The following is a 13,571-nucleotide window of genomic DNA, read 5'->3' on the forward strand; positions in this document are numbered from 1 at the left end:
TGAGATTTGAACCACTGACCTACAGATCTACAGTCAGCTTCAGTGGCTGTATAATGTGAACATACTGAGTGACAGTAGGGTTCTCATTGCTTATTTCCAATCAATATTAAACAGATAGGTAAACACCAAAAAAACTAGGCTTATTTTTAATCATAGAAAATATACGGTACTTCTAAATAAACTACAAAATATATATATACAGTACAAAAAACTGACTTCCTTACCCTCCAGTTTTCAACCCAGTCCAACATTATCCAGACATTTATTTGTGTTTCCTTCTAGGTTACAATGCACCATATCTCTCAGTTTATAGTGAAAATTCAGTTGATATATTTGATGTGAACTCAATGGAGTGGATTCAGACCATCCCCCTCAAGAAGGTAACTCATGAATTATACAGTAAATTAAACAGTCTGGGCAGGTTGTTCATAATATAAATTAAAATACAAATTGGGTTCCATCTAGATTAAAATATTCCTCTCATAAACTAGGAAGCGGGACATCCACCCACCTTCAGGTCTAGGATGGAAACTAATTAGGTATGAAGCAGCTACTCACTGAAGCCGCTGTCTCGGAGTGCTGCCTTGGTTGCAATAAACAGAAGAGAGAACTTTCAAGCACTTTGAATTTTTAGAGAAAAGACACTTTAAACAGTGCAATGCATACATTCCTATTAAACGTTTTATTGATTGATTGATTGATTGATTGATTGATTGATTGATTGTATTTACCGTATATGCCACTAACTTCAAAATGCTTGGCTTTAGCATTTCGTCAGAAGGAGTTTGGTACATTTTTTGCTTAATATATTTTTATGAAATGAATATTTCTTGGTGAGCCACAGCTCACTTCACCAGTGAGGGATTAAACTGATGTAGGACTTCAGTTGGAGAAAGGTGGTGGTGAAAAAAGGAAGAGAAAACAAGTTGGTTGTGCAGGTTAGAGACAGATTACAACTACCTTAACGATTGTGATGATTAAAACCCCCAGATTTTAAATCCACCTACCAGTGTCCTCCTGAATTTTTGTGTCCATGATAATTCATGTAGTAAATATTTATATGTTTTCAGGTTTTCTTCATATCTTTTTACTTTTTCTGTTTTACATTTTACATTGTGTAGGTACGTCCTTTGAACACCGAAGGGTCGCTAAATGTCCTAGGACTAGAAACTGTTAGGTTAATCTATTTCAAAAATAAAATGGCAGGTAAGTAAAAAAAAGACTGCTCTCTACATTGGTTACTATTCATTCTAGACACTAACAGAATGCTGGTGCACTGCATGCAATCCAAGTAGCTTTTCTTCAGAAGCATTACAACATTAAATTTGTAAATGCTGCAGTTTCCATGGTTTCAAATATATTATTTTCAATAGAAAAATAGAATAAAAATATTTTCAAAATATTTCTGTATTTTCAAATTGACTATCTTAGTCTATTTGAAGTAGGAACCAGTTCATTTAGATGTCTCCTATTTCTAGCACTTCAGCATAATTGAATTTTAAGTCTATTACAGGGAGTCCTTGATTTACGACTGTATTGGAGTCTGGAATTTCCACCATAAATCATGATGGTGCCCAAATCAAGGCACTCAAATGATTGAACATGATTTTTATTTTATTTTTTGCAGTAGTTATCAAGAAAATGCCACTATTGTAAATCATTCCTATCAATGTTTTGCCATAAACTGGCAAAAACAAATTGCAGTCATATGACCAATGGAACACTACAATTGGCCGAAAACATGACCCGCTTGCCAAGAACCCAAAATGCAATAATGTGACTGCAGCGGTTTTTGCAGCTATGTAAACTCCGGAACCAGAATAAAAACTACCGGTAGCTTTTGGCATGAGCAGTCATAAATCATGTCAAGGACTATCAGTATATTTTGTACTGATTTTGTTACCTTTGAGATTTTTAAAACATTTACTTCCACTTCTTTAAATATAAGACTTGATACTTCCTAAAATTATAAATCCAGATCTTTGAAATAAATAAAACTTTTATAAATGCAGTGGTTGGAAGTTTACAGCATTGTAGAGTTACACTCAGAATTTATTGATTGATTGATTGATTGATTGATTGGATTTATATGCCGCCCCTCTCCGAAAACTCGGGGCAGCTAATAGCAATCATGAACAGTGTACAATAATAATCCAATACTAAAAGCGAATTAAAACCCCTTAATATAAAAAACCAAACATACATACAAACATACCATGCATACAATTGTAAAGGCCTAGGGGGAAAAGGAATCTTAATTCCCCCATGCCTGGCAGCAGAGGTGGGTTTTAAGTAGCTTACGAAAGGTAAGGAGGGTGGGGGCAATTCTAATCTCTGGGGGGAGTTGGTTCCAGAGGGCTGGGGCCGCCACAGAGAAGGCTCTTCCCCTGGGTCCCGCCAAACGGCATTGTTTAGTTGATGGGACCCGGAGAAGACCCACTCTGTGGGATCTAACTGGTCGCTGGGATTCGTGCCGCAGAAGGCGGTCCCTGAGGTAATGCTTCCATTAACAGAAGGAGACAATTATTTCAGATTCTTCCTTGTAGTAATATTTATCTGTAAAGTACTTTAGGATTAAAAATCGTCTTTTAAAACAGCCGGGGGGCTTCTCGGCGGCCTCCCGAACGCCAAACCCAGAAGTTCGGGTTTGGCGTTCGGGTTCAGGAGGATGCTGAGAAGCCCCCCGGCTGTTTCAAAAAGCGACAGCCAGGCGGCGGGGCTTCTCAGCAGTGGCGGCGGCGGGTTCGTAAGAAGGAAAAAGTTCGTAAGAAGAGGCAAAATTTTTCTGAACCCCGGGTTCGTATCTCGGGTTGTTCGTAAGATGAGGGGTTCGTATCATGAGGTACCACTGTACTTAGTATAAGCTTAGAGTCATAACATTGTACTAGCTATTTCTATTTTTTCCATTGTTTTGTATTAGCAGTTGTATCTAATTTAGAAAAGTTTTCTATAGCTAACCTTTTGCAGTGGGGGAAAAAAGTGATCCTGCTTGGATTTTTATATTTCTCTTAGAGGGTGATGAGTTGGTGGTTCCTGAAACATCAGATAACAGTCGAAAGCAAATGGTCCGAAATATTAATAATAAACGGCGCTACTCATTCCGAGTGCCTGAGGAAGAGAGAATGCAGCAGAGAAGGTCGGTATTCAACCTATACTTGTCTTCTGTCCATGCTTGTAGGCCGTGAAGACTGTTGTGTTCCGTCATTGTATTTTTTTTTTCCTTTTGATTGTTAGAAAAAAAATGGATTTCTGGTCAATGCGTTCAAACGTTTGTCTTTTCTGTTATATAGTCTATATTATTTAAATTATGTATAACCCAATACTTAAATTTATTTTAATTTAAATACCAATGCAAAAGAACTATTGTAAATTGGAATGCATGTCTCCAACTGCTGTACATAAGTACATTTGTGTGTGCATGTGTGTATATATTGTATATATGACTGATAATAAAGTTTTACAAAAGAAATTTATATTGCTAATTATGCATATATTGTCCAGTTTTGATGTTCTATTTTTTTTTACACAATTCCTATCTGATTCTCTGTAATATTTCCCAGCGCTCTCTGATGATAACAATTATTTTTCAAATTTTGTGTAGTTTTCAGGCAGCAAAAGGGTCACCTTGCAAGATAGCATTCAGACTATAGGAAAATATTCAGAAAGGATTCTGACTTATAAGAAAATACTTTCAAGAAATATGGAGTTAATATTTCAGCATTTCTCACATATAGCCTGTGCTGTTAAAAGTTTGCATATAATTATGGGAAAACGGGGAAACAATTGAACTTGCTTGTTCCCAAGTCAGCCTTTTTTCACTACTGTTGAGTCTTTTTTAGACCTATTTATGACATAATCCATGATTAGAATCAGTTTTATGCTGTCAGGTTTTCTAAAATGCTGGAAACTCTCAAGAATTTTCCTTTGTATCCTACAACACATTGGCAAATTTCTCTAAAGCTCTTTAAATTATTGTAAGAGTAAAATGCAAAGAATAGTGCTATATTCTTCTAATCCTTTTCTTTTCTTCTATCCTTCATCTCTGCCTCCATCTTTGCAGCATCCGATCATCACTGAGCCCACTTCTACACCTTTTCTTGAATGTTGTCTCAACTCCCTCTCGTAGTGCACTCTGAAACCCAGTAACCATTTGGACTGTTTATGAACATGGGCTGTTAAGCTTTTAAGCCAAACCTCTGTTCTTCCTGACCTTTTCCATCAAGCTAACAGCTGAGATAGAATCAGTATCAGAATTTAAAGTACTTTTCTTTTAAAATTTAGTCAAATATTTGGCTATTTGATTTCTGTTGCGGAATAATTTATATGACTAGTATATATTTACTCTCGGTGTTTACAAACAGCCACTTAAATGTACAATATCTGAATATTTTCTTTTGCAGAGAGATGCTGCGAGATCCAGAAATGAGAAATAAATTAATTTCTCACCCAACTAACTTTAACCATATAGCACACATGGGCCCAGGAGATGGTATACAGATCCTCAAAGACCTGCCCATGGTAAGTAAGCACAGCTTGTTGTACTGTATAACAAAAGCGAAATGAATTTGTCTGAAATAAAAATAAAAAATTTATATTTATTTTAAATATAATTTTAAAAATTCTGTCCTATCACAATCTCGCAACTCTCAGCATACATGAAAATTTTAAAACATCCATAGTGTCAGGCCGAAGCCATCATGTGGAGTTAGAGACTTTGGCCTGCCCCAGTAGAATAGTATTAGGGGAACTGGGAGGGGTAGTTCCATGAGAGGGAAAGCTACTAGCCACAACAAATTCCTTCCTTAGAGTCCAAGGTCATCTTTTGTTCTGCATCAACGGATGTAAAGAGGAAGTCGGTGGAATCCCTGCACTTGGACTGGTCCTCGTGATGAACTTGTGGGATGTGGGGATGGAAGGTGAACCTTAAACTGGGTGGGGAACTGGAAGGAAGTTAGTATCAGGATGGCAATGGCGTGACCATGGCTCTGCTAATAAATCGAACCTTGGATGAGAGAATTGGACTGCACTCTGATTTATTTCTCAGATGCTGTTTGGGGCGCTGACACATAGTATGAATAAAACAATACAAATAAACAAAATCATAACATTAGTGAGCAACATAGCAATAAAATGAGTAGATTTTTTAAAAAAAAGAAAAGAAAGGGAAGCATCTTTGGCATATGTTCTTTCCTTTCATATTTGAAGGATAAAATTCCCATTTTGCGTGATTCCTTCAACCTCAGGTGAAAAATCTTATTTCTTTTTTTTTTCAGTTGCTTCCTTGCAATCACTGCTGTCAGTTTACTTATCACAGCACTCTTAACCCTGCTGTTGTGTTTCTCCCCATTTCCCATCATCCGTCTTCAGTGATCTGGCTGGGGAGGCTTGTAATTTAGCACAGCCAAATCAATGGATCGGATAACCTGGCATTTCATACGCCATTGTAACCCTGTGCTCAGAGGTGGGCTGCTAAGGTGGAACAGTGATGTGTGCTCACCCCCACGGCTCCGAGCGCTAGGGGAATCCAGTGCAATTACGCTACTGCACCTGGGCAGGTAGCAAAATCGGGCATGGACATGCAGATTTGCCCGTGTTTCAGTGCAGTGTCCGCGTGCAATTTTGCTACCTGACCAGGTACAGTAGCGTAATTGCGCGGGACTCTGCTAGCACTCAGAACCACGGGGGCGAGCACTCGTCACCGTTCCACCTTAGCAGCCCACCTCTGCCTGTGCTTATTCATTAGTGAGCAAGTCAGTCAAGATCTTCTTTAAATTCGAACCTGACCAACTTGCCCTTTCTGTTTTGTATGACTACACCTCTTAGCTGTTTCTGACTTGCCTGACTTGTATTGCAGAATCTTCGGCCTCAAGAAAGTCGAGCAATGTTTAGTGGATCTGTCAGCATCCCTTCAATCACAAAAACCCGGCCTGAGCCTGGACGCTCCATGAGTGCTAGTAGTGGCTTGGCAGCAAGTAAGTTTCTGAGCCTTACCTTAGTGTCAGCCTCTTTCTCTATTTTCCTTGAGGAAGGTGTACTGTTACCTCTGCATTTGTCTGCTTCCTGAAGAATGTATTATGAAAGTGTCAGGTATTTTTGTGGTTAAGGATATAAAACGTTAAGAGCAAAGGGAATCTAGTCAAGAATTTATGGAGAAAAGATTAGACATTCTCTTTGGAGAGAATATAAATATGAAAGCAATGCAGGCTTAATAATTTTCAAAGGCAGTAACACTGGATTTATGTATACATAAGAGCTGCAGTGGTGCAGTGGTTAGAATGCAGTACTGCAGGACACTTCTGCTGCGCTGCCTGCCAGCTGACTGCAATTTGGCAGTTTGAATCTCACCAGGCTCTCATCTTCCATCCCTCTGAGGTCAGTAAAATGAGGACCCAGATTGTTGGGGGTAATATGCTGACTCTGTAAACCGCTTAGAGAGCTGTAAAAAGCATTGTGAGGCGGTATATAAGTCTCAGTGCTATTGCTATAGGTTCAGCTGTTTACAAGCAGTGTATTTTTGTTCTTAGTTAACTTTTGGAATTCCCCAATGTTAAGAAGACATGTGCTTATGAACTGAGATCAGGAACATATTTCATGTTTTAAAAAAAAGGAAATATATCTGTTTTTGCCTATTTGTCATATTTCACTATTATGGCATATATCAACAGAATAAACCTTACAATCATATGAAACAGTATTTTTATTTCATCTGAATATGAAAAAGAGCTGCAGAACTGAATACCAATTAAATTTAAAGACATCTTTTTAAAGAAATGAGTTGAGCCCAAATCCTGATAATTGCATGGAAGGGCCCATGGACTTTTCTTGGCAACAGTAGTATTTATTAACTGTACAATCACTTGTTACTCAGTGCATAGTGCTGTAAAGAAGTATGAAGAAAGTTAAAATCATAGGTCTCCCGCTATTTTAACATTGTATGCAGGGATTAAATTGTAAAAATATCAATGATATTGGAAGTATGTACCTCAGTGTACGTATCAAGTTTAACTTTCTGTATTGTTTTTATTATTGGTTTATATCAGTCATGGTACTGATGAAGGCCTAATCAGGATTGGCAATAGGAAATGGGGCATTTGCACAATACTTTTATATATATTTCAGAACTGCTGTTCATCTGCAATGAACTGTTATAGGAGCAACATTTTCAGAAATGTTGGCAAAATATTTGAGATTTGATGCAAGTGTTCAACCTCCCTTCCTATACTTTCTCCCACCTAGCACTTTCTCCTTAACCAACCGAAAGATGTTAATTCAACAATGCATATAAAATTGATTTTATTTTTGCTGAAAAAGAGGCTAGGATGGAAGAGGGAGGGGAACCTTAATAGAAAGGTATGATGATGGAAAAATGGCAACCATCAGCAGACCAAATAATGGTAAAGAGAATGAATACTATGGGTTATAGCCCTAATGCTTTTACATGGTATGTACTTAAATTCCTGGGTTTATTTCTAGGAACATCTGCACAAAATGGTAGTGCTTTGCGGAGAGAATTCTCAGGAGGTAGCTATGGAGCAAAGCGTCAGCCAATGGCATCCCCTTCAGATGGCTCTTTGTCTTCTGGTGGCTTGGACCAAGGCAGTGATGCACCAGTGAGGGAGTACGAGAGAGAGGTGGGTATAAGCTCCAATTTATGCTTAAAGCAATCAAAAATAAGATACACACAACTACTGCATTAGTCAATAATTGAAAGGAAAATATGTAAAATATGACAAAAATTCCAGTAGCATGAGTGACATTGATAATTTTGTTACCAATAGGTAAATAGCTTCCATGTGTTTTAGATCACAGTGCCATCATATCAAGCCTGATTTCTGAAAATTACATACAACATATCTATAAGTCATCTGATCACAGAAGGAAAACTTTAAAACTTTGAATTGTTTGATCTGGGGATCAATCCAAATTTAAGTTTTTCAAAGGAGTTGAATCCCCTGTGGAAACAACCACCAGCTAAAAAATGTTTTGTTGAACGAGCAAAAAATATTCCAAGAAACAATTTGGGGAGTTTCTTCTTCAGACAATTTTTTTTTTGTTATTGTTAAGCAACTGAGCAATGGTTTAGAAGTGTGTAACACAGTACAGTACAAACAAAACCATTTCAGGAAATTACACAAATAAACATTTATGTAAATGTGATTATAGCATTTATAGGCATAGATGCAGATACAGGAAAATAAAAATTAGATCAACAAAGGACTCTAAATGTATTAATTGCTGCTGAAGTTTATAACAACTCTACAAAAATATGTGTGCGGTTATATTTGGCAGATTGTGAATATAAAACTTGTGTTCCACTGCATTACTGACAGCATTGCAAGGATTCAAATGTGAAGAGCCCAAGAAAAGACCTTCTAGAAAGTTGCTTGTATAAATGTAGAATGTGCTATTTGTTTTCATCCCTCCAATAGTTCAGTCCAAGGAACAAAATTAGGCACTTGATAAGGTAGAATGGGTATTCCTCCCTGCCTATTTTTGATAGGGTTGCTGTCCAGGCAGAGAAAGGAGAGATACCACTTTGGCATTCGTTTTCTTCCTTGTCCCCTCCCTAAGTTTCCAAGCCTCCCTGTTTCCATTTGTTGCCACACTATTGTTCACTAATACGTTCTCTCCACGTGTTTTGGGCTGCAGGACTCTGACTCTCCAAGGCATTCTACAGCTTCCAACAGTTCCAACCTGAGCAGCCCTCCCAGTCCCATTTCTCCTCACAAGACCAAGAGCCTCTCCCTGGAGAGCTCGGACCACGTGAGTTGGGACTCATGAACTGCTTCAGCACTCAGATTTGACATCTCAGCAGCTTTTGGCCCCCATGACTCTCCATTTGCTCTCATTCTCATCTCTCAGCTTCCCTACAAGAATCAAACTGTGGGCGGGAGGGGGAGGAAGCGAGTGTGTATGTGCCATAATTGGCACCAGTAGCGCAATTCTCTCCTCCTCCTAATAGTAGCCAGCAAACAAAAGAAAAACCTGGTGGAGGGCAGCACGGAGTTGTTGTTATATGAGAAATATTGGTATATTTCTATTATTATCAATTTTATTTCATAGGATTATGAAATTCCATTGTATGGCATATTATGCAATACACCACACTCCAAACAAAACATGGTAGTGTAGGCTGATAAACACAATATGTAACAGGAAACCAGATAGATTTGCTTTGGTACACGTAGATCCATATTATATTTTTTCAGGAATAAATACAACAACATCCTCCATGTTTGATGACAGGGTGAAATTTGCCCTGCTAAGGAAGATACACATGCTTTCAGACACTCTGAATGTCAGTCTGATTGCTACCAGTAAATCTTATTGATTGGGGGCGGGGGGGGGGAGAAATGATGCATATTTTACTATAATAGAGTTTAAGTAAATACACAAAATTAAGAGTTAGTACATATGTATATAATAAAAGAAAAAGCAGCATTGTAATGCAACAGAAGATGGATTCCTATTTAAGAGATCCTTTAATTTAAAATTTGTGGTGTTCCTTTTTTCATACTAAATAATCTATGGATTGAGGGTGTGATCTGAATTTAGAACATGGCACTGGATAAAAAACATACAGCCTAGATGAAGACTCCATCCTCACGATTTTTGCTCTGTGACATTTCCTCCTTATCAGTAGAAAAACGAGCCATAAGCATTATTTTAAATTATCTCTGCCTGTTTTCTGCCTGTTGTTTATTCTTCAAGCAAAACCTATTGCTTACTACTAGTACACGGATGTAGGTCAACTGAAGGGTATCCAAACAATTATAGAATCTCCTCAGCTGAAGTAAATGCAAATAGAAATGAATGAGCTTTTGGGCTTTCAAACCCATTTTGCCTTTTAATCACCACAAGCTCTTAAGTAACTTTCTTAGTTAACTAACTACATTCTCTGAATACAAGGATCATTCAGTCCGAAATAGAGGTTTCTAGTTTGTTCTTGATCATTGAAACTTAACATGCCGCTTGTAGAGTTGTACTTTGCTAAATTATTCCAGACTTCTAAAGTTTTCATTGTGGTCCTGTGCTCACCAGTTCTGGTTCAGAATGTCCATTGTCTTTGATGTAGAATTCTGGTGTTTGAATCTAATAGAGAAAGCTTAATCAGAGCACAGCATTTCCGTCTGAACAGTCGACATCCATCGTCACCTAGAAAAGCAGTGGCAAAGACAACATGCAGATGGAGGGAAAGGCAACCCCTTTTTTCTTCCATGTTATTGAATAAAATGAGTACAATTTGCATTTTCACACTAGACGGATGTGATTTTTCTTCTTAGAATGGTTGCTTCTTTAGGCTAGACAAGCTCAAGTGGACAAAATATTCAGATGGTAATTTTAAAAAAGATAATAGTTTCTATAAGTTTTGTAATATATCATGGATATTGTCAAACAATTAAAATCAACATCAGTAAAAAAAAACCACAAATCTGTAAGAGTTTCCTAGGGTCACCTCTGAAAAATCATCTGCTACAATCACACCAAATTCTGATTAAGTACTGGAAGATAGAGATCATCTAGGTGTATTCAGTCTGTTATTTCTGTGTCTTTGTTTGCATTTAGCTCTCTTGTGCTGGGGAATAATTGGGAGTAGGAGGCAACTTAAAATTTTGCTATTAAGCATGGTATCCTAAACCTGTCTGTTGAAACTGACTTTATTAAGAATCTCAGAATTGGGCGTTTTGTCATGAGTTAGAAACAAAAGAGTTGAATTTCAGAGCTGTCATTTAAACATACTAAAGGAATTTCCTGCAAGTCTTTTCCAAGGAATTGAGTCACAGTGACGAGAACAGCACATAAATCTATTAGTTCTGATCTCCTTTGACAGTCACTATTCCAAGATCCCGTTTCAATCCCTTCAGTTTCTACAGTGATGCTCTTGTCATTGTTATTGCTCCATACCAAGGTGGAAAGGTTAGCATTCCCTCCACCCCCTATTGCCTGGTGGGTTTTTTAAGGCTTCTGGTTCTAGCTTTAAACTCCACCTGGCTTGCAGAATTATTGACTTCAGAAATTACCTTGGAAGCCCTGAACAAGTCCTATGGGAATCAAGCTGTTTCCACTTGAAGACATAGTTGTCACCCATGCAAGCAAGAACTAAGGAGAAGGAATCTGAAAATTAGAAATAGTTTTACATAACATCGAACTATTTAATAAAATGCAAACATTACCCTTTTGTTAGGATTTGTGACCTTGGAGTACCAATATTGATAAATTATTAGGTACTTTTTTCCGACTGTACCTAATACACACACACTTAAATCTCTGAAGAGTTGGCTAATCAAGTCGAAGTTTCCAGTGGTACATTTCTCAGTTTCATTCCTATATGATTCTGTTTCTCCAGACACTTTCGTGTGCTCTGATTGAATCCTGACTAATTTAATTAGGGTCTCTTGTGTATGCAGCTTGAAGCTATGTTGGCCCTTAAATGAAAAGCTTGCTTTGAATTGATTCAGGCACTTCACTCATTGCCCTGTTATGTTTAAGAGGTTCAATAAATTGGATTATAACTTGAACCTCAGGTGGTTCATCTCTTGAGACTCTGTGTATTTACAATAGAAACAATCTGTACACAACATTCATGTTTCTTTTCAGAATATATATTCCTATTGTATAATTTTATTCTTCTGAATCAATCTTTCATTAATGGCTTTGTCTAAAATTTGACTGACAGGTTATTTTGTATTCCTATTTTTTTTCTTTTCTTAGAACAACAGGGTTGGGGGGGAGAGATTCACAGTAACATTTGTGTTAAACTCAGGTATTTGGAAACAGACTAATGTTTTAATATGATACATATGAATGCAATAATGTACTTTTGCGTATGTGATTCACCAGAGACACATCTTAAGTCGCAAGCAAAGCTTTTGTTCCAAAGTCAAAAACTTGGGAGAAAAATTGAGTTAAGGGTGGTGGAAGTTAAAAATACTGGTGATTTTTCAGCTACCAGATTTCAGGAATAATATACACATAACAGCAGTAGAGATTATTCCTATTTCCTTTCCTTGTCTGTTGTTTAATTAAACGAAATTGGCTTGTTAGGATTATACCATAGAGTTACCTCTTTATAAATGGGGTCCTTTATCTAGGTGCACAGTTTGGAGGTCCCAGGACATGGTGCATGTGCCTTCGGAGGAAAGGTACTGAAAGGCTCCTGGCAAAATTTAGCCCAGAGGAACAGGACTAAACAAATCTGTCACTTTCCAAGTGTTATTATTTGGATTTTCCTGGGAAACTAGGTTTGCAATTCTTCGTCTACAAGGGGGCCTTCAGGAATCAGTAAAGCAGGAGAGTTTAAATTTTGGGGGACCAAAATGTTAAAGCAATTCTGCAGGGGGAAAATCATTTTCCTTTCTCATTCTGCATAAAAAAACAAAGTCACACTGATGAGGAAGCAATTCACAACCAAAAAAAATGGTATTTAACAGAATTATACCTGCCTTTCTATGTACGATTTCGTATCATTTATTTTTTAAGAAAAAGATATTTTTAGGGATTTTTTTCATTGTAATATTGTTGTACAGTTTTGCATGGCCTAGATGTAATCACTTTTTTTGGGTTTTGTTTTGGTTTAGAGTATAAAAGCTGACAAGTGTGTGCGTGGGAGGGGCAAGTTTCTGCTTTGGCTCTTCTCACTCATCTTTTTGATTCATGTCCTCAGTGTTGTAGAGGACATTGTAAGAGATTATTTGCTCCAGAACAATGATGTAGATTCTATTGCACAGAAATATTTAAGGTGGATCAGTCAAAGGTGTAATAAGTGGCAGACCACCAATATTTTACATTGATAACACTTAATATTAACCTACTTTGATGTATTGCAATAAAACAGGGAAATACTAGAAATTCAGATCGTTTGTCTTCTTTTCCCTTCCCCTCAGATCAATTTTATGGTAAGAATGGGCCCATAAATTCAGCTATTGAGATCTTAATTTCTTACATTAGAAGTGCTGGGCCAGGAAAATCTAGGGAGTGCTTGCTCTCTTCCAAAGCATCTATTTAAATTTAAACCAAAGACTAATCATACTTTCTGTTCTTGTTTGCTCAATGCTGCAAGAATAAAAACATTTAATTTAGATTTAAGCTCAGCATATTTTTTTCTCCAGCATGTGGTTTGCAAGCAATGACTCCAGATGCATACTGAATATACTGTTTTGGGAACAGAGCTTAATGAATGGCTATTTGAAGGACAAAATGAAATTAAAAGTGTACGGTCAATATTAATTTGCTCTTGTTTACTGATACACTGCAACAATCAAATAGAAAACAGGAATTTATTGTGCGACCCAAAAGATGCAGCTTTTTAGTTAGGAAAAGTAGAGCAGAACTCTGAGGACATTTTTTTTGTTAAAACTTTGCCATCTCCACCCCAGTCCACTTCCATCATACTTTTTGCCCAGTTTTCTATTTACAGTAATTTATTTTATAGGAACCAATTAGGAAAGATATCTGATACAGTTGCTAAATATTATAGTCGCAATACACATTATTCCTGCACACAAACATTCCTGCCATTTTTTAAAACTCGTAACAGAAAAGCCCATGTCTTTTTCTATGGCAAGTACATT

The 13,571-nt window shown here is 37.2% G+C and overlaps 1 protein-coding gene across 3 annotated transcripts in view; it reads left to right on the top strand.

Annotated features, from left to right (window-relative positions):
* CDC42BPA (CDC42 binding protein kinase alpha) overlaps window positions 1-11,524 on the top strand; it is a 164,042-nt gene extending 152,518 nt beyond the window's left edge. For all 3 annotated transcript variants that reach the window (XM_070734330.1, XM_070734332.1, XM_070734331.1), the window contains 7 exons: window positions 283-380; window positions 1,122-1,206; window positions 3,013-3,136; window positions 4,401-4,518; window positions 5,855-5,972; window positions 7,474-7,631; window positions 8,650-11,524. In XM_070734330.1, the coding sequence (XP_070590431.1) occupies window positions 283-380; window positions 1,122-1,206; window positions 3,013-3,136; window positions 4,401-4,518; window positions 5,855-5,972; window positions 7,474-7,631; window positions 8,650-8,781 (833 nt within the window). In that variant the 3' untranslated portion in view covers window positions 8,782-11,524. The remainder of the gene's footprint in view (window positions 1-282; window positions 381-1,121; window positions 1,207-3,012; window positions 3,137-4,400; window positions 4,519-5,854; window positions 5,973-7,473; window positions 7,632-8,649) is intronic.
* The last annotated feature ends 2,047 nt before the right edge of the window (window positions 11,525-13,571 follow it).

This window comes from Erythrolamprus reginae, chromosome 1 (assembly GCF_031021105.1).
Source record: "Erythrolamprus reginae isolate rEryReg1 chromosome 1, rEryReg1.hap1, whole genome shotgun sequence".
Classification (NCBI taxonomy): Eukaryota; Metazoa; Chordata; class Lepidosauria; order Squamata; family Dipsadidae; genus Erythrolamprus; species Erythrolamprus reginae.